This window comes from Dreissena polymorpha, chromosome 5 (assembly GCF_020536995.1).
Source record: "Dreissena polymorpha isolate Duluth1 chromosome 5, UMN_Dpol_1.0, whole genome shotgun sequence".
NCBI lineage: Eukaryota > Metazoa > Mollusca > Bivalvia > Myida > Dreissenidae > Dreissena > Dreissena polymorpha.
Genome location: NC_068359.1, coordinates 126327194 through 126349737, shown reverse-complemented (window position 1 = coordinate 126349737; position 22544 = coordinate 126327194). Strand labels below are relative to the sequence as shown.

Here is a 22544-nt window from a genome sequence, read left to right as displayed (position 1 = left end):
CTTAATTAAGTGGAAAAATACATGTATACTAATATCTTTCATGAAAAAGAATTGGTGTGTAATAAAAAACACACATGCTTTCTATTGCTACTAGATAGCCAACTTTTAAGGCAAGGTCAAGGTTGAAGTAAATGTTGGGTGATATGTAAAATGGTAGTGGTCATAAGAAACAACTGTGCAAGTATCAAAAAGTGGAATCAAGGAATGTTGGTGTTCACAAAAAAGCTAAAATCTACTAAACATGCACAAATGACATATATATGTTATTTCAAGTCTAAATAATATCAAGTTCAAGGTGAAGTTGTATGCTATGTGTGGATTGGGTTGGCTATAACCACAACCATGTCAGTATCCAAGGTGAAGTTGTATGCTATGTGTGGATTGGGTTGGCTATAACCACAACCATGTCAGTATCCAAGAGTTGTGTTCGCTCATATTGCTGCTACATGTAGGTAAAAGGTAACTAAGGAACAGCCTATTTTGACCAATTGGGTTAAGGGCAAGGTAAATTTAAGGTGAAGGTTGGTGCTGGACAGAACAGTCAAAGCTACGTAACCCAGGCGTTGGCCAAGACGGAAAATCATCAAAACTTCCATAACTTGCTTTTGTTAAAAGATCTGGGAGAAATTCAGTTAATGCATTTTAAAAAAATACCTGTAAAGCAACCTCCCATTTAAATTCCAGCACATGTAATTTATTTCTGTACATTTCTGTTAAAAATTTAATTACTAGTGCAGTAAAATGTCTTATATGGTTCACACATCCTATCCTATATCAAGTTAAGACATTATTGCTTTTGCCAACAGTTCATCCATTGTTCCGGAACATTAGAATTAATTGATGCCTTTCTAAATGGCTGGTGATTATCCTGTTAAATTCACATTATCATCTAGGTCATTTGATGTCACACCATTGAAAAGTGTATATTACAGTTTGCAGGACAACATCACATGCTGTCATTCCATACCGCTGGCGGATTAACAACATTATGCATAAACAAGGGTTTTACTGCAATAATACATTTCAGATTAAGCCTCGGGTTTTACCCTATAGGACATTGTAAATAAGAAACTAACAAATTATTTATGAGCGGAGCTCTAGGAAAAGGGGGGCTGAACCTGCGTACAGTGTCATCCGCACAGGCTAATAAGGGACAAAACTTTCCATTTTTTAAAGGATATATATAAATAAAGGATATATATATATATATATATATAATGACATAAACGATAAATATAAGGATACATATAAAGAAAAATATATCTAATACGAAAAAACCAATGTAGGCCAAAATGGTCATCCTTGATTAGATTGTGTGGACAGCACATGCTAATATGGGCTGAAACTTACCCACATGTGTGGACAGCACATGCTAATATGGGCTCTAAACTTACCCACATGTGTGGACTGCACATGCTAATATGGGCTTAAACTTACCCACATGTGTGGACTGCACATGCTAATATGGGCTCTAAACTTACCCACATGTGTGGACTGCACATGCTAATATGGGCTGAAACTTACCCACATGTGTGGACTGCACATGCTAATATGGGCTGAAACTTACCCATATGTGTGGACAGCACATGCTAATATGGGCTCTAAACTTACCCACATGTGTGGACTGCACATGCTAATATGGGCTGAAACTTACCCACATGTGTGGACTGCACATGCTAATATGGGCTGAAACTTACCCACATGTGTGGACTGCACATGCTAATATGGGCTGAAACTTACCCACATGTGTGGACAGCACATGCTAATATGGGCTGAAACTTACCCACATGTGTGGACAGCACATGCTAATATGGGCTGAAACTTACCCACATGTGTGGACAGCACATGCTAATATGGGCTCTAAACTTACCCACATGTGTGGACTGCACATGCTAATATGGGCTGAAACTTACCCACATGTGTGGACTTTACATGCTAATATGGGCTGAAACTTACCCACATGCATTAAGCCCTGCTGTCCAAGAGGAAGGCTTGTTAAATGGTTGAACATACAAGCTCAGGCCCAAACAGCACTATGGTTGAACATACAAGCTCGGGCCCAAACAGCACTAATAACAAATCAAGCAAAACATCAGCAAACATTCTCAAAAGCACACACAATTAAACAACAAAACAACAAGTTACCAAAAAAACATTCTTCAACAAGGGTGAGAATGAACAACACACACTCACGGAAGATGTTACTCCTAACTGTATCATAATGAAAAATGCATCAATAAAATACAAACAAACAACATTTGCATCAAGTCAAACAAGTTTGCATTCTTGGTACATAGGTAACAGTAATGTGTTGATCTTACAATAAAGTGACTTAATGCGATAACATTCTTACACACACAAATACCAAGGAACTGGGTGACTACATGTATTACATGGTTTGTATTTATCCATATTTGTCCGATGATATTCAGAAAACATCAACCTTTATACAGTAACAAGTAAATAATCATCATAATTACTTGAAGGAGATGACTTAAGAATACAACAAGTTTTAAATATATGGCATCTAATCCTGTAAGTTTTCTTCAGAATTGCTCATCATAATGTTTTGAACATGGCAACTGTCAAAGAAATATCATGGCTCAAAAAATTCCGCCATTATTTTACTTAAGTGTGTTTAGTCTTTCATTGCTTGTAGTATGTTATACCTCAGACCTCAGATGCAAGGTTGAAAATAGTAAAACTATCAGGGCTTGCACTAAGGTAATAGTTGAAAGCTTCACAGGTGTTTGATATTGAACAGTACTCTTGTTTAGGTTTCATGAAATAAGTAACAGTACTCCTCAAAACTAAAGAAAAAGGAGTATTAGTAATCTATAGCGTAATCAGGAGTATTAGTAATCTATTGCGTAATCAGGAGTATTAGTAATCTATAGCGTAATCAGGAGTATTAGTAATCTAAAGCGTAATCAGGAGTATTAGTAATCTATAGCGTAATCAGGAGTATTAGTAATCTATTGCGTAATCAGGAGTATTAGTAATCTATAGCGTAATCAGGAGTATTAGTAATCTATAGCGTAATCAGGAGTATTAGTAATCTATAGCGTAATCAGGAGTATTAGTAATCTATAGCGTAATCAGGAGTATTAGTAATCTATTGCGTAATCAGGAGTATTAGTAATCTATAGCGTAATCAGGAGTATTAGTAATCTATAGCGTAATCAGGAGTATTAGTAATCTATAGCGTAATCAGGAGTATTAGTAATCTATTGCGTAATCAACATTTTTGAAGGGTACTTGATACGCACACAAAATATTTTAGTGCAAATTTACATAATTTAATTTGCGTATTTTGGCAAATACGCCCTTTATCAAGAGTGCTAATTGGACTGTCCACATTTGGATGTTTTTATACTTCCATAACTTTAATCATGGCCCCCCTTTGACACAAATATTTTGGAAATTGATTACTTTTTTTCTTTAGTTTGATTTTTCACTGATTTAAACAGTTTTTCAGTCATATCATGGTGCTCAGTTAACCAATCATACTTTGTCTGGGAAAGCTGGATTAACAGTTTTAAGAGCGCATATTCATGCCTGTAACTGCTCTTCTTGTGTCACAGGTAGGAGCATAATGGCCATAGAAAGGATTTCATGACCAATGCCCAGACAAGACATGTTGCTGAATTAATTACATTGTGAAGCTTGGAACATTGCAATTGAGAGTATTTTAAACTGCTTGAGTACCAACTATATTAGAATAGGAGCCACCTCTGAGAAAATGCATGTACACTTTCTGCTTTTAAGAAAATATTAGTTTAAAGGCAGTTTTTCCTATTAAAAAATCCAGACGATGGAGAAAGTGACGTCCCTGATTATCCTGTGCAAACTGCACAGGCTAATATCGGACCATTTTCGACTAAAATAATAGATATGGGTATGGTTTTGAGCATCAAAGTATATATATGGGTGTTGATATCAGAAATTTGCTTGCATATAAATGCATGTAGACAATCCCAGAATAGATAAATTGACCGCTGCCATATTGACTATCATGTGACCGGCTGATCCTGACGGTACTGAAGAATTTGGCAGATTACAGCGTAATCATAGTGTACACCCGCTTTATTCCAATAAACAGTACTAAATGACTTTGCACAGTCTAAGGATTGAAAACAATTGAAACATGAAACCAAATGTCGATTTGTTAAACATCATTAATCAATATAAGTTAAATAAGAACAAGGGCTGTTTGTAAAACATGCATGCCCCCCATATGGGCTATCAGTTGTAGTTGAAGCCATTGTGTGAATACGTTTTTTGTCACTGTGACCTTGACCTTTGACCTAATGACCTGAAAATCGATAGGGGTCATCTGCCAGTCATGATCAATGTACCTATAAATTGCAGGATCCTAGGCCTAACTATTCTTGAATTATCATCAAGAAACCATTTTACTGTTTCGAGTCACTGTGATCTTGACAGTTATAAAACTTTAACCAAGGTTAAAGTTTTTGGACACACACATATAATGAATGAATTAGGCGTAAGCATTCTTGAGTTATCATCTGGAAACCATTTTACTATTTTGAGTCGCTGTGACCTTGACCTTTGACCTAGTGACCTGAAAATCAATAGGGGTCATTTGCCAGTCATGATCAATATACCTAAGAAGTTTCATGATCCTAGGCCTAAGCATTCTTGAGTTATCCCGAAACCATTTTACTATTTTGTGTCACTGTGACCTTGACCATTGACCTAGTGACCTGAAAATCAACAGGGGTCATCTGCCAATCATGATCATTGTACCTATGAAGTTTCATGATCCTAGGTCTAAGCGTTCTTGAGTTATCATCCGGAAACCATCTGGTGGACGGACCTACCGACGGACAGACCGACCGACGGACCGACTGATGGACCGACCAACATGTGCAAAACAATATACCCCCTCTTCTTCAAAGGGGGGCATAAATATACACAATATATTTATAAAATATGTGTCTCTGCAACAATATTCAGTGACAACACGTAATGTTTAAGGCCAAGTTTGCTTTTTTAGATGGTCGCTTAGTGACCGTCTAAGGTGGTTAGTCTAAAATTCAGGTCGATACCCCTTAGCTACCAGGAGCCCAGTAGCTGCTTACTACGCGTATTCACGCAAGAAAGAGTTGTATAATTTATGCAAGAGGATTCGAGTTCTCAAATAATATTCATTCACAAATGGAAACATGATATTAATATTGTGTTAAATGCAATAGTTTCGAACGGTGCTTTTATAGAAAAGAATCAATAAACAATGATCTATTGTACGTGTCGCGGAGGAGATTGTTTATGAATGAATAAAATAGTCCACTTTCTGCAGCGTCTTCATGACGTAGTATTTTTGCTCAGTCCATTCATAATATGAGGCTTTTAATAGATGCGCCTGTCGATCAAACAAAGGAAAGTCCACGGGCGATAACAACGCAATAGGTTAAGCTCTCACATACACCTCAATGACATAGTACAGGTCGTAAATTGAGGCTATTAATAGATTTGGGAAAAAGTTAACGCTTATTTATATTCTCAATTTATAAAACGTTGAACATAAGTTCAACAATAACTTCAGCAATACGATAGACAAAAACAAAAAAATGTTTCATAATTGCTAAACCCGAATATAACAAACAATTTATAATAATAATACGGATGACCTGTTTCGTAACCTCGTTCATGCTACTACAGCGGGTATTTCTGGAAAACGTTCTTTGGTTCTCAACAGATAGCGGCGATCTTTTGTATTTACGGGTGCTAGCAACGCAATAGTAGAAGTTAGTAGAAGGTTTAGCTTGTTTATATTCACAGTTCTCAATACATAGACAGTTGGATATGAGTTCATCAATTACTACAGGCATACAATAGGCAACCTCGAAAATGCTTTATAATCGCTAAAACCGAAAACAACTAAATATATTATATTAAATATATTTATAACAATAAATATCTTTTAAAAATGTAGTCGGCGTATACACTGACTTTGAAATAAAGTTTTCAATTTACTTTTCTAAATAAATAAATACAATTAAACAAAAGTTAAACTATTGTGTTGTATTTTTCACTTGTAAGTTGCATATTCACCGCATGAAATGTGTGTTAGCATTGTCAAACCACACATTAGTGAGTAGATAAAAAATATACTACCGGAGAGCACTTCATATGTGTCCTCATATGCCTTGTTATGAGTATCTTTCTTCACTATCGAAATATATCGTATGTTGATATTTGATTTAAACGCAGTTTTCTTTCGACACATTTAAATCACACGTCAATAGCGCCGTCATGAGAAAATGGGTCTTATGCGTTTCGGCAAGCATTTGTTAAACCCAACATGTGCTTTTGCGCAGTCAGGCCATAGGCGATGCTGTTCGCTATAAAATCACTCAATATGTTATGTTTCTCCTTACCAGAAGGAGAGAAAGCTGAGTGGGCTATTTAAATGATGGGCGCATATGGAATAAGACCCATTTTCGCATGACGAGGGTCATTACAAATCTCATTGCGAATTGAAAATGTCACATTTAAGAACAATGCTTTTTGATACAAAATTGAATTCAAAATAGCAAATTGTTAATAATGGCAGCCTATCCACTCATTAATTAAGGAATGATTTCCAGACGAGCTGACCAAGTACGGCAAACATTGTGGTATGATAATTAAACGATTTTCTCTTATCGTGACACTATACTATTTCGCTAATGATTGTTTTCTCATCTTGGAGGCGAAAGTGAAATTCTGCGAGATGGATTGTAACGCGTTATTGTAACAGGGCCACAATTTGTGTTGTTTGAGCATACAGAGAGTAGTCCGGAATTCCTTACAATGAACAGTGCTACATCCTTTGAATTGAGCACATACGCAGTGATGTAGCAAAAATTCAGAGGTTGTATCTCGAATCAGCTTATTAAATATTCGAAAATATTCATGCGTGTCTGTTGCCGTTATGTAAAAGTCACTAAGATGAAACTGAGTAAAACAGCTGCGCCTAAAAGCGCATTAGTGCTCTATACCTATGTTTATGTCAGCGTTGTTGATACCGTGTGAACTGCTCGGGTAACAAGTAAAGCATAAACAGCAATGTTTATATACTTTTATTCCTCCATATACAAGATACTTTATCAGAGTTCCGGTATAAAAATGGGTCACATTTCGGAAGTCTCAGCGGGACACCCCTTACCTAAAATTTGGGAAGTTACCCCTCCCCGGGCGCGGATCATATAAAATTGAGGCCAGTCTTCCCATGTTTGAATCATATAAATACATAAATACGTACATTTTATACAGATTATTATAAAAACGAACCAAGGGCTTTGTCACAAATATGACTGATACCCAGACCGATGTTTGACAGCTATGATCAAGGGCACATAACTCAAGAATCAGTGGATCATTGGGGAGGAGTTATCCTTGCATATCCACACCTTATGGATAACATATTTGAAGTTTCAATCAGTTGATAAATGTGGATGTATTTCTCTCAAAAAATTGTTACATTTAATGCTGTTCTGCTTTGTGGGATATTGTCAAGGCAAGATAACTCTGCAATGTGAGGATCACTGCAGATGAAACGGGAGATGTTTGTAAAATAGAAATGCCCTTCCCCCTTCAAACATACAAGACTTTAGAGCTGTCTCTCCCCTTCATTTATAAACCATCAAGCATTGTACAATAAAGGTTGAAGTGTTACATTATGGCAGTCCTGTAATACATCAATACATAGTCCAACATTCATTTAGTGTTTAGACATAATGGAAAGTCTGCTTAAGGGATTGTAATTATAGATAACAACAGTACTCTAAGTGACTATGGTAACTATATAATGTCATCCTGCAAGCCCCAGTGACCATTACATAGATAACAACAGTACTCAGAGTGACTAACTCCATTAAACAGGCTGAATATAAATTTATCTTTGAATCATTTCACTTTGCTTAAATATTTTTACAAATATCTATGACAGCAACATTCCTCATTTTGATCTTTTTTCTAAGACTAACATAATTTTTCTGATCCTTCACAGAGAAGGGCAACAAGAGTTTGAACAGTTGTTCCAACGTAAATAACCTGTGGACAATGTTGGCTGCTATAAGTGGACGGGCTAGGAAATGTTCATTAACTGCGAGGGCACCTAAAATTTTACAATTTGTTTCCCGACCCTGACGAGTCATTTAAGATTTAACATCACAGGTGGTGGATAGCTTCTGAAAAAATCGACGCAAAACAGTGTAGTGATTCTAAGCTGGAAGTGAATTGGAGGGGTAAACTCCCGTCTGTAGATCTGCCATAGTCATTAGCACTTTTCTATGGAATTCTATGGAATTCCGTAGAAAATATTATGGAATTCTACGGAAATCGATGGAAATCCACGGAATTTGATGGAATTCCATCCACTTGCCAATTTTCCATCTGAAGTTGTTATGGAATTCCACGGAATTCCACGGAATCTCGACTAAAATTCCATGCATTTCCACGGAATGTATGGAAAACACCATGGAAAGTTGGACTTAGCCATTTTTTTCAACGGAAATCGTTATGGAAAATAACTTATACATTTTCTTGGATGGAAATCAACGGAAAATAACTTAGAAAATTTTTGCTGGTTTTCTGAAATGTATTTGTAGTTTAATACATGTATGAATTTATTTGCACTACATATTTTGTATTAAAAAGAATATGCAATTAATATTATTAGTTATTTTAGATAGTAAGGGCGGGCTATTCCTTAACTTATTCCGCCCTGTAATTAATGTACATTGACCCATTTATTTTGTAATTTTAGCTACACAGTAATAAAAGTATCCATGCAATTGAATATTCTTGGCTAAATGAGTTAAGGAGGAATCGAAAAAATATATCTGATGCATTGAGACCAAAGATTTTCACAAAAAGTCAACTGAATATTTATGTCATTCTCAGATACGGGGTGTTCAATCAGTCGCTTTCCACTGAGTTTGGAAATCTTGATGCATATTTTAGTCCGTTTAACTCAAAGCTGATGATCACATCTTGTAGAGTTGATACTGGCATTAAAGTGACTTCATTGCTGGAAGCAAAGAAGAAACACATAAACATCAGATAATATAAACATGTTTTTTTCCTATATTAACTCATAAAGCTCTGGTGATGCCTTCAGTTTTTATTCGCAAATTAAGTCCACCCTGATTAGACAGCTCCTCAAGAGCTGTCTAATCAGGGTTTACTTAATTTGCCTATGTGTATCCCAAAGAATAAACACTTTTTCTTCGTTTCATGACAAAATAATGTGAAAACTGCATTATTATTTTTTACATTTTAGCTAATTAATATTATGAGGTGTACATTTTATAGCTAATTAAGATTATAAGGTATACGATTTTCTCACAATTTTCTGGGCTAAGCTCAAATTTTAATGTCAGAGAAATCAGTTTTAAAACTCCTCTTTGAGTTAAAGATGTATTTTTATAAATGGCAGTTTTAAAATTTGAAAGCAATTCAAGCTAGATTACATAAGGTAATAGGATGGAGGGAATACACAGAAACAAACATTTAAGCAACACCCTAATGATCAAACTAAATCTCTTAGCCTCTCTGTTTTTGGTTTTGAATATCAGTGAAAGAGATCACTAGGTAAGATTTAGTTCTAAGAGTGTCAGATTTAGATCTGAAACCAGTAAATTCCTCCATATATCAAACTGCAACATTATAGGTCTTTATTCATATAAGAGCATGTTTACACTAGAACAGTAGTTGGATGCAGCTTATTAACATACCTTGAGTACTGTACTCTTTGAATGTGAGGAGCATTTCCAGGTAAAACACCACCGACTGTTTTCAGTTTTTTCCCTACTGCGAATACTTGCATGGTACGCTTATGTACAAGAAAATACTCTATTTCGAGAATGCTTCCATCTTCTAAGTCATCTGCTGTAGATGTAACTGCCCAGGTATATGAATTTCTTTTTCTGACTTTTGAGCAAAGTTTACTGTACACAGACAATCCACCACGGAATATTTTATTGGTCCTCAAGAACATGGATGGGCTATCACTTTTGACAATGTTGTGAAGTTTCAACTTTACTTTATCTGGGAACTGAAAGTTATCTGGCAATGCTGATGCTTTGTTAACAGAGCACTGGACAGCAGACAGGGCATTGTCTGTTACAGACTTTCCATGGTGCAAGTCCTCTACAAATGTCTTGACTTTGTCTGACACTGGCAAAGTAGAAATGTTCTCCACTCTTTTTTGAGATTGAAGAGCCCAAAACACTTGTTTGCAGACGCTGCCTGTTCCATGGATGGTTTTCTTGATCTCTCCATTGAATGACTCAAAGGAAAAACAGGACCAAGCCCACAAAGGTCCCCATTTTCGCACACAATCACACAGGTGCAGCAGATTGTGAATGTTCAGCCCAAGAACACTGCTGTCATATAGTGCATCTACAGTTTTCACGAAGACATTCAACAGGTGATCTGCTCTTTCAATATCTTCATTTGTGATTCCTTCACCTAGTAAAATGTAAATGGCTTCCACAATGAGGCTAAAGTGTTTGAGGTAGGTTTCTGGAAGTATCCCATTCAGGACTGGAAGGGAGTAGAAAAGCAACCAGGAACGGAGTTCAGATGCTTTCCAGTGTTGCAGTGTGTTAGACAGCTTTCTCGGTAGTCTCTTTATAACATAGGGAGGTGTCACCATCTTCATCATCTTGTCAACTTCCTTAATTTTACCACCAATGTAGTATGGTTTATCCACATTCTTGGTATCAAACCAGAGAGAAAGAAACTTTTTTGATATCCCTAGAAGTGAGCCATGCATGTAGTCAATAACAATGTTGTTATCTAGAGAGAAGTTTGGAAGGTAGTTCAGGACACTTTCTCCAGTGAAACCATTTACTTTTTTCCTGTCTTTTTGTGCTTTTTTTCCATCTGCTTGAATTCTTTCAGCTGTTCTGTACAACAGAGGCTCTTTTGTGTAAGGGAAAGAACGACAATGACCTTTGCCGCTTTTGACAACTTTTCCTGGATGCATGCAATAGACACAAGCATATTCGCCATTGTGCTGTGTCATATGCAAAACTGCAGCTCTAGCTTGCAAGTCCATTGTTCCAACTATCAACTGAGCCTTGCAATTTATCTCTTCTGTTCCGACATTCATTTGGAAACCGTTTGAATACAGGTGATTGAGTTCAGAAACAAGAGGTTTCAAGAACAATGTCATGTTTGGCTTCCCTAACCCTTGCCACATACCCCAAAGGACCATATTCTTTTTTCGAAATCTTTCATGCCTGGGAATTTCATTAATCAGGAGATATACTGGCCACAAGGAAACACCTGAACTTTTAAAGAGTGGTATGCCATCTGTAAACATTGTTAAGCTGATGTTGTTCCTATTGCTCAGAAAGCCTCCATCTTCACACAGTTTCTTGTATTCTGATCCATCAGTTACATCAGTAATTGTTAATGGCATTTCCCTATCATAAACTTCTTGAATAGAGTCCAGAATACCTTTTCTGTTGAGGATCTCCTTTAACTGTATTTCTACATTGCCACTACTGAAATAGGTCTGTGTTCTTTTAGATAATTTTATACCATTGCAGTTTGGGGTTGAGCACTGGTCATCATTATCCTCAAACACACTCTTACAGACATTGCAAAAGAAATAGTACTTCATGTAGTCTGCATCAAATCCTAATTTTTCTTTCAATTTTGAAGAATTTTTTTCTAGCAAGCTGTTATTTGGTATGTGAAGGTTAATTAACTTTATTAAGTGCTCTGTAGCTGTATCTGATAAATTGTGACGTGAAATAAATGCAGCTACTGCCAAGGTATGATCATATTTTGAGAGGTCTGATGAATACATTTCACCAGATGATGATTGTACAACATATAATGGGGCAGACTTTGTCGCCTGTGATGCTTGTTCATTTGCTTCACTTTTTGCACTCTCTGTTTCTGAGTCTGAACTTTCAGAACTCTCTGAAGATGATATATCAGATTGATCACTGGAAGCATCACTCGAAAGGTCCATATCACTACTTGTTTCTTCAGAGGGTCCCATTTCATTACTGGCTGCAGTTGCACTACTTTCCAATGTAGAGGCTTCAATCTCACAATGCTCTTGACATTCCTGCTCATGGCTCTCCTTTTTAACATTGAGTTTCTTTTGTCTGAAAGATAAGAATGCTGGAAGTTAATTTACAATTCATGAAACTCATCCCTTGCACCCCCTCCAAAAAGAGGTTTAAAAAGTTTTAACTCAATTAGCCCTGAACATTCAATTAAAAATAATATAACCCCATGAACATATTATATTAGCCAAAATATGGAAAGACATGGAATGTTCATTGTCTTTGTATTGAAAAAAGAAATTTTCCTCTGGTGATGTGTATAGCAAGAAATGTATACTTTGATCAGAATGCTGCTTTAGACCAACTGATCTAGCTATACTTATTTGCTTAAGACAAATAACAGCATCACCAAGGCTTAAGGAGGTAAGAGTTAACAAATAACAACATTATCATTGTTCAAGTTTAAGGATCATGTCTTATGAAACAAGAGCTGTCTCCATAAGCACTCTGATGACAAATGCCCCTGATAAACGCTTTGATAGAAGTTATGAGCAATTTTTAAAGCCTAAACGCATTTTTCAAAACCTAAACGCGGAGCCTTAGTTCAAGGTCAAGGGGGTCAAAATTTGTGTGCATATCAAAAGGCCTTGTCCATATACACATGCATAACAAATATGAATATTACATCTGAAGCGACATAGAAGTTATGAGAGTTTTTCCAACCTAAGCGCAAAGTGTGACGGACTGACGGATAGACAGACGGACAGTGAGATCAATATGTGATAATGCCCTTCTTTAGGGGTATACTATATGCCCTCTTTCGGGGGCATAAAAATATTACTCTCCTTGTAAAAATCATCTGTACCCGCCAAATGAGAAATTATTTCCATTTAAAGCTTGTTACTTCCCTTGGATTTGTTTTTTTGACCTTTGACCTTTAAGGATGACCTTGAATTTTCACCACTGAAAATGTGCAGCTCCATGAGATATACATAAATGCCAAATATCAAGTTGCTATCTTCGATATTACAAAAGTTATGGCCAATAAAGTTTTCCGACGGACGGACTGACTGAGGGACAGTTCAACTGCTATATGCCATACTACCGGGGGCATAAAAGAATTGACCCTTTTTTTCCATGAGGGGCAGGGGCCTGACCTTTTACTTCGAGGAAAGAAATTTCACTGTATTTTAGCCAAATGAGGAATAAAATATGTATGGTAAAGTCAAAGTTTAAGCAAATTCTGCATGTCTTTAAGGACTTTGTGTACAGAGATTATCTGAGGGGCTTTTCTCTCAGGGGAAGTGGCATTTGACAGGCTAGTGACAGAGAGGGAAAAAAGCCCCAACAATGGTGCTATTCAATTTACATTTTTTTTAGCAACAATTTTTTGTTGCTATATTTTTACCCATATATATGGATTAGGAAGTCTGTGCAAGTTCTATTCAGATCAAGCATATGGTTCCTGAAGAGAAGTTGGTGTAAAGGTGAACAGATAACTGACAGACAGGCATTTTTAAGATGGATAGTGTTTGCAATAGTTCACACCCAGAAAAGCTCAGGTGAGATGAAACTACCTGTCTTGTTTTGAATCTGCAAGAGCACATGAGTAAGTGTTAAACTTTTCAGAGCTTCTTACGAACAGAATTTGAGAGCTCAGTGAAAAACAATGCCTAACCCTTCTGGATTTTGGGCATAGTTTAGGGCTGAGCTATTGACTTTATAAAGCCAAGTCTGCGGTTTTCTGTTTTTCTTTTATTACCGTTGCTATAATCTATGTAAATAGAATTTAATAAAATTAAGTTCTTTTTTTTGTTTCTGAAGTTTTTTCATAACTAAAACAAGTAAGAGGTGTTTTAAATAGAGTATAAAAAATACCTGAAATGTGTACGCCTTGGAACAGGAACTGAAGAATCGTAGTCATACAGTTTGTATCGCTTGACAGGTACCTCATCTAATAAGAAAAGAAGTGTATAATAAAGTGTCATACTGTTCATAAAAGTGATTATGTCAATGCATGGTTTGATACATATCGTATACATAAATTATAGCTTTAGATGTCTTATTTGAAAGATGTTCTTGCCACTCATTAATTTATGTATCATATTTATCCTCCAGCGTGAAATTGATATCAAAATATGCGTCATTTTTGTTAAGTTTCAGGAATTCCCTGTCGAATGATACCAAAAAACGTCACAACCACTGTGCTTTAAAAGACTCTTATTGCAGGTTATATAGATCATTGTAAAATTTATAAGCCTCTAGGGCGGGGCACAGGTGGTTAGCGTGTGGCTATGATATTAATTAGTGAAAGTATCATTTTGATTGATAAATAATCATATTAAAAAGAAAAATCTATTTTTCTGACAAAAAAAATTACTATCAAATATAAATATAACAAAGTATCCAACTCAAAATCATCCGAAAACGGGGAGCATCACTTTGAACAGCCATAACTTCATCAATTGAGCAGCGATTTTCACAATCTCTTCATACCTTGTTATGTAAACATGTATATTTAATAGTGATTTTTTTTTTTTTTAAAGATGATTGTTCGTTATAATATGATTATTTATCAATCAAAAAGATGTTTTCACTAATTTATATCATAGCCACATGCAAGCAACCTGTGGACCAGGGCAATTGCTGGTAAGAGGGTCATGACTTTAACAAACTTGGTTGTAGATAAGCAGATGATGTTACATACTGAATATCTGACAACTTGGACATTTCCTTTTGCCACCCCAGCTGCAGATGGGATGCAGTGATTTAATGTGAATGTTTTCTGTACATTTGAATCATGCTATAAAGTGTATATAACATATTTTTAACTTCATACTTACAGCTGATGTTGTGCACAGACAATAGATGTGATTTTAATGTCTGTTTTCTGCTTAAGATGCGTCTGCATTGTGGAGCCGGGCATGCCCACTCTTTATCTGACTGTTTACAGGCTAAGACAGAATTTTCCTCTATTACACTGGAAAGAAAAAAGTAAATTAAATTGTCATTTTTATACAATGATAATGTCGTTAATGATTCCGAACTGACAACCTTACTGTACATGACTAGTCCAAATAATTAGAAGTAAGACGTAATGTACTGATTACGTCTAAACGGTAAACGTCGTTTTCCTGAAGCAAATTGATTTCAAATTAAATTTGAGTTTTCCTTGTTTAATATTTGCTAACACACAAAATTATCATTATTTAAACACAATGATGACAATTACCCCTTAAAAGTGTGAACATTATGTCAGAATATCACTTTTTGTAGATTATGAAAATAGATACAGTATTAACAAAACCCAAAGTGTATTCGTTTTTTACTCAGTGTTTCAGATTGGATCGGCCCTTAGGATTTTGTCTGATAAAACTTCAAATTGACCGAATAAATTAATTTCAATCGGACGATCTTGCCGACAAATGAACCGTTGGACAGACAATTTGACTGGTACATTTCTGTAGCAATAAGTCTTTTGGACGATAAAATCTTGCAGTATCTTGTTTATTTTGTCTACAATACAGGTGCCTTAAAAACATAGACATGATTGGCAATCATAAAGACGCTTCGGAATTAATGTTCGGAATACTTTGCCTTTTATCATACACAGTCGTTCATGTCAGGTGGTCGCTCGCTTAAGAAATAGTTTTCATTAATCTGGCTTTCGGAAACTAAATTTTGAAGGGATTTTAGAGGGATTGTTCTTTTCACTGTTAAAACTTTCAAGTTGCAAGCGACATTACCTGATATATGGGATGGATATTCGTGGAAGTGAACAGTGCGAAATCTAACAAATTAATGAGGGGGCAATTGATTTGTGCACATGCACATTTTGCAAGTTTAATTATTTCATTCGAAACTAGAGTAAATCGTATTCATATTTACTGCTGGGGAATGTGTTGCGCGTGTAAACTTTTGTGTGCGTAAATACATGACCATAATGACGTCATTTTGTCGCTTAGTTAAACTACTGCATATGTTTATACAATGCGCGTGTTCTCATTGGTTTCTATTGATGTTAATTCACCGCTTAACTCTGCCTACAAGGCTGTGCATTTACTGCGTTTGCAGAGCAGAGAAGTATCAAAATTGTCGGCAAAATGACGATTGCTTTCATCTTTTGATCTAAGCCTTTATTGTTTGGAATGAATGCCCATGTATGCTAGTTGACTGGAGAAGCTTTAACAGCAGTCAATCTATTGCTCTGATTATGAACTGATATCGCAACAAACGTCATCAGTGACTTTATGACATGTTTTTGTTTTCGTTCATTATAATATTATGTTATGAAGCTTAGCAACTACTGACAAATGTTCACTTTATCACTTTAAATATTACATGTAAAAAATGAATGTTGTGCAATTCTTTCATTTCCCCATACTCCAAAATATGTATTATTGGGAAAAACATCACCAAACTGCTTTAACCACAGCCTTTTAAACACCCCTAAACTTAAGTGTTATTTGAAGTGATATGTTATTGAATAAGTATTAAGCTGTTTTCTATCAATTTTACATAAAAAACTGTCCGAAAGTTTTTTTAGAGATTTAGAACAAATGTCCAGAAAAGAATTGACAATTTAGGACACCTGTGTCCTGAGGAAAGTGGGAGCAATCTGAAACACTGGTTACTCTTAATTATAGAATTATTTCGAACGAAAATATACTTTATTCGCGTACAAAACTTTGGGGCGAAAAATAAGGCGGAATGGGAACAGAAAGTATTGTTTTCGGGCGGACTAGAGGCAGAAATTGATTTCCCAAAAAGACCATGTCTTTTGATTTTTTCCAGGCCTAACTCATTAGCAATTCCGGGCGCAAATAAGACTCTGGCGGAATTAAATACTTATACATTTCTCTGGGGCAGAATGTTGGACTTTGAAAACTATTGATTAAGAATTTCAAAATGGGACTTTTAAGATAATAATTAAATAAAAGCGCTGAGGCACTGTAGGTGTTCGCTGTTGTATAAGTTTAGATGAAACTCAGTGTTAAAAATTATGTTATAGCTTTTTTATATTGCAAGTTTTAAATGAACACAACCCATTTAAATGTATAAAAAGTGTGTCTTAAAACACAGGTCGAAATGTGTTTTTTTTGTAAATCATTAATGGAAAATATAATTTAAGCTTCATTTTGGGAAAACAGGGCTTAATGCATATGCATAAATGTCATCCCAGTATCAGAGACTCTCTTTAAACAAAAAGCATTATAAAATCAGAAATGTCGTCCTTGATAAGCTTGTGTGCATTGCACAGGCTAATCAGTGTGCACAGGCTAATCTTATGTGACATGCATTAAGCCCCGTTTTCCCTGAAAGCAGCCAATAGTTAAGTGCATACTGATTTGCAAAACTTGCTCTGTCACATTAGTGTGAGCCATCACTCACACTAATTAAAACAGAGTTCTTATATCAGTTTCTAAATGGTTATTGTAGGAAACATTTGCCATACTCAAGGAAAACAACATATATATTCATTTCATACAATAGTTAACCCATGCAAAAAAGGCTGAAATAAGCTTAAAATGACACAAATTTAAGACTGGAATGACTCTGAAAAAATAGGACTGATCCACAAATTTAGCTGCAAGTTGACTCCTCAATATGTGGAGGAAAATAATTAACTTAGATAAAAACTGTTCTGGATGAAATTTATATATATTTTGGCTCAGGCTTATTTTTATAACACCTTATTATTTAATTACTTTGTTATGATAATTTACCTTTCAACATTTTAAGTACATGTAAATCTACTATGCATTTAAATTATCTTTGACTTACTGAAGGTCTTTGAGTTAATTTGATTAAGAAGCCTGTATGCAAGTTGATAATTGTTGTAAAATAAAGTGGCTGTATCTTAAAGAATTCAAGGGTAATAGGATATCCTACAGCCTATACCACAACCACTGGTGTCACTGTATGAGTCAGAAATTTGAAAAAGAGCGGTTGTTAGCTAGACAGTGTTACTGGCTTGAAAATTTGAAATGCAGTTTCAAAGCAATGATTGGACTTTTTAATTTGAAGTTTTAATCATGTGATGAATTAATCTTACTTTGAAGAACATTCTGAAATAATTAAGTAAAATGTGGAAGTCAACATTCAGTGTGTAAAAAAGGCTGAAAAGAGTGATTCAGTGAGTTATGATGGAACTTTTTATAATGCTCTTAACTACTCAACACAGGTTTGTTCTTATATTTACTTTGTATTGTTTTCTTATAATGCTGTGTTTATTATAGTTATATTGTTTTACAGTATTATCTGTTTTGGCTGGTGATTTACCTATAACATTTAAAATGAATGCTCAAGCCAGTTATCTTTGCGGTAATTTAACATTATATTAAAGACATAATGCAGTAAAAGGTGTCTATATCTTATTGAATGTTTTTTGCCATATCAAGATTTTTGTCATTTGTGAAATAGAAATTAAGTCTTTTACAGTACACTCCACGCGTTTTCCCCAATTTCCCTCCACACGCCGCGTGCAGTAACGCCAAGGGAGATTAATTAAGAAAATTTTGCGAAGCGCGGCGTTTGCATAATATAACTGTTTCAATAATTACTATACTAAAATACCATAACAATAAAGATTATTTTTGGAGGAAATATACAATTATTGGCGATGAATTGTGTTAAAAAATACCAAAGAAACTTTTAACCGAAATCAACATAATTCAGTGTTCTCTGCACTACAAAGTTTGTATAAAAAAAATCAATACACGCACGCTTTCCAAGCTTTTCACGAATAAACCTTGAACTTGTACATTGCAGCATATTTTTTCCCGCTCTTTTGTCGGGAAATATACATGATGACTGTATATTGGAAGCACTTGTAAATGTTGTGTTAACATTAAAAATCGGAAGCGCGTTTCGGATTACAAACAATTATTCTCATTTATAAATTAAACGGAACATTTATTTTGGTGTTATATGTGTTATGAATTAAATATTAATTAGTCATAACGCTTTACATGAGGTATATTCATTCATATTGTCGACGTACCTGTGAATAAAAACATATATGAATTGTTTATACAATTATCTTTATTTTTATAAGCCACAGTATTTTAACAATTTTAAATGACAATGTTTTTATTTTTTGGCATGCTCGGCAGTAGCACACTGCTAATGCGGTGTTAAGCAGCCGCCGCTGATAAGAACAGAAATTGTCTGCATTTACCGACTAGGCTAAAGAATTACATGCCCCGGGAATGGCGCGTTTTACCTCGCTTTCAAACTCCGCATAAACACTCGCTAGCAGGAAAAAAACGCGGAGTGAGCGCATTTTTTGGGGAAAACGCGTGGAGTGTACTGTAGCACATTCAGAGGTCCAGATAATGTTTTTGTATTCCTTAAATTTAATTAGTGAATGTTTCAGTGAACCAACACGCATTACTGTTGATTTTGGGGTATTTAGTTTTAAGCCAGATAATTTCACTTAAGTCTTTTATTGCGTTTATTAAAGCAGTGAATGAGTTAATTGTTCCATCAATTGTGTATGTATGTTGTGTCATCTGCAAAAAGGTTTGTTTTATGATTGATTGTATCTGGAAATAAATAAAAATCACAAAACAACATGAAAACAAAATGCAACTGTCAAAGTTTTTTTTTAGATTTTGTGACCACTTAATGTCCGTCAATCCATCAGCAGCTTAAGGAGCTATGTATATACTGGAGTAGTTCGTAATACCCCTCCTTCAAAATCATTCGCAAATTCTCCTGTTATTTTCTGCCCAGAAATAAATTCCATCCCAGTCTAGTTACTGCTCAGAAATCTTTTCCGCATCATGTGTATATTTCGCCCTAAATTCTATCCCATTTCCGCCTAATGTTTCCAAGTAGAAATTATTCTATCTTGTAATCACTGTATTTAATATATATAATGGATGGAATCAACAATTTTCCAGGCGCAACTGTCTTAAATTCCGTCTCAATTCCAGGCTGAACATTTCGTTCAGGTATGCAGGTTCTAATCTTATGCTAAAATCAGTTAACAAAAAGGGCTACGTATTATACTTCTTTCTGAAATTCACAAATAAGCGTAACATAATTTATTACATTAAGAAATAGAAAAAGTATTATAATTCTTTCTGAAATGCTCAAATTAGCATAACACAATTGATTATATTAAGAAATACACAAAGTAAAACACTACTTGCTTACCTCTCTTCGTGTGGATGATCCATAGTTTATTTTCTTTACCAGTTCTTCCTACGACACCATGAATGTCTAGAAATATTGCTTTTCATAAAAGCAGTCACAAGTGTCGCTATTTCCCTTCCCGAGTAATTCACCAGCATTATACCTGACCACATGATAGTGTTAAGTTAATTGGCTTTATTAATTAGTTCAAGATAGCGGGTTATGTTTACAGTAAGGCTCTCTCCTTAGTTTAATCCGACAACAAATTGTCACTGCTATATCTCTTTGAAATAATACAGACACCATATTCTTCAGAAATTCTCAGTTTTTAGGGATTTTAGGGCCAGTTGTATTAAGACCAGCAATAAGTGAACAACTAAATATTAAGTGTAAAAGTAAAACTGCTTACTTTGGATATTATGAAACTTGTGTTAAAATAAAAATAAAATACAATCTAAAATATTAATAAAGTGTTGTGTTATTAACCCATTCAAGCCTAGTGGACTCTAACATTCTTCTCAATTGGATCAATTTACTTCCAAAATTAGGGATGTCTAGTATATTTATTTCTATATTTAGAATATTTCTTACAGAAATTTCTTTAAGCAAACAGCGCAGACCCTGATGAGACGCTGCATCATGCAGCGTCTCATCTGGGTCTGCACGCATTAAACAGTGCAGACCCTGATGAGACGTTGCATCATGCAGTGTCTCATCTGGGTCTGCACGCATTAAACAGTGCAGACCCTGATGAGACGCTGCATCATGCAGCGTCTCATCTTGGTCTGCACTATTTGCCAAGGCCTTTTTTCTAGACGCTAGGCATAAATGGGTTATTGAACTCAATGACTAGTGATTAAATTGTATACAGTTTTAACAGTTATTCTTATAGATCACACATCTTGGCTGCCTCAGTACCAAATTAAAGGAGGTAGTGTCAGGCTGCATTTCGGCAGACTTTTCAAGTTTTGAAGGCTGTTTCTCATTTAAACAAAATTTAAGATGTCTTCAAATATTATATGCTCTTTTATTTGGTACAAAGACGATCCAATCACAGGAAATGTTATGAATATTTCCGCTGTAACTGAACCTAGAAAGGAATACACCGATTACAGAGTAGGAGATGTAGTTAAGGCGAGATGTGGGTCATTTGGTGTTGTACCCGCCATTATCGGAAAGATCGGAGGGTAAATCGATATTTAATGTTAAATGCAACTGCCAAACAAACATTATTATATTATTAAAAACATTTGTTATTATATTTTGTATTATTATAAATTTACAAAAACAAATACCAGTTTACATTAAGCTTGATTTTTCCTGTATAATTTTATTAGATAAAGCTGAGAAGAAAGATCTGGAGAAGCTCTTGAGCATGCCTCAGATGTTTTCTACCCTCATAGACAGCTTATACCTGAGATTCTTGTCATGAAAAATGTAAGTTAAATAATGCAGTTTGATTTAACAATGGAATAAATATGTGGAAAGAGGTACTTTGGGTTTAAAGGAATTCTTATGTGCCACATGTTTGTATGGCTTGTTCCAGGGTTTGGCATTAACTTTATGAGAACTAGATCAGCACTGGCAAAATTGGTTAAAAAGAGGACTGCTTAGAAAATATTTACTAGACCAGTCAGGCTAATAAGGCACACAAACTACTTTTAAACCCGACCCGTTCCTAACCTGGGAATGTCTATCTCTATAGAGTATATGTCAAATTCTGCATACAATAGTACATAAAGAATCTGATAATTTGATATTTGTCAAGAAAGAAGATACTCTAGTCAACAATAGTAACTCTTAATAACATGGCAATACCAAACTTCATTAACAGGGTTCCATTAGGACCAAATAGTACATTATTATTTATATTACTATTATTATTATTATATAAGCACAGCGTTTTTGGAGAAACCCGAGGAATTGTCAAAGCCAGCTCGCTGTCCAACGTTCGCATCGTGCTAAACCTTAACATTTTGTTAAGGTTTTGAACGATGGGCTCTAAAATCAAATTGCTTACACTTACACCTTGATGAGTTCTACACACCACACCTATTTTTGGGTCACTAGGTCAAAGGTCAAGGTCACATTTATTCAAAACTGCATCAGAAGCAGAGCGTGGCATCCGTTATGCGGTGCTCTTGTATTATTATATAATTATGACCTATTCATATATATACTATTTCTCATAGGTCTGAATATGATTACAGGAAGGAAATGGATTGCCAAAAATGAGCTCTGAGGAGACAGCATCAAGCTCTGACAATTTAGAGGAGACAGTATCAAAGGTAAACCTTTAGTTCTGTTTTGTTGATAAGCAGCAATTTTTGCTAACTCTTGGCCAAGTAAATGCCCTATTTA

At 35.2% G+C, this 22544-nt stretch overlaps 2 protein-coding genes across 2 annotated transcripts in view; both read right to left on the bottom strand.

Moving 5' to 3' along the window:
- Positions 1 to 22544, bottom strand: part of LOC127881879 (myosin-11-like) — a 241744-nt gene that overhangs the window by 5126 nt on the left and 214074 nt on the right. The window lies entirely within an intron of this gene.
- Positions 8417 to 15207, bottom strand: LOC127881878 (uncharacterized). Its single transcript, XM_052430058.1, has 4 exons — positions 14885 to 15207; positions 13920 to 13995; positions 9747 to 12140; positions 8417 to 9040 (listed from the first exon to the last, which is right to left on the bottom strand). Exons 1-4 carry the CDS (start codon positions 15105 to 15107, stop codon positions 8929 to 8931), a joined length of 2805 nt encoding a protein of 934 aa, XP_052286018.1. The 5' UTR covers positions 15108 to 15207; the 3' UTR covers positions 8417 to 8928.

Bases quoted from the DNA above. Each gene is read 5' to 3' on its own strand.
- LOC127881878 (XM_052430058.1), bottom strand. From the start codon at position 15,107: ATGTACAGTAAGGTTGTCAGTTCGGAATCATTAACGACATTATCATTG. The intron at 13,996-14,884 runs GTAAGTATGAAG...TTTTCTTATTAG, and splicing joins GTCTGTGCACAACATCAGCT to ATGAGGTACCTGTCAAGCGA. The intron at 9,041-9,746 runs GTATGTTAATAA...CTTTGCTTCCAG, and splicing joins CAAAGAGTACAGTACTCAAG to CAATGAAGTCACTTTAATGC.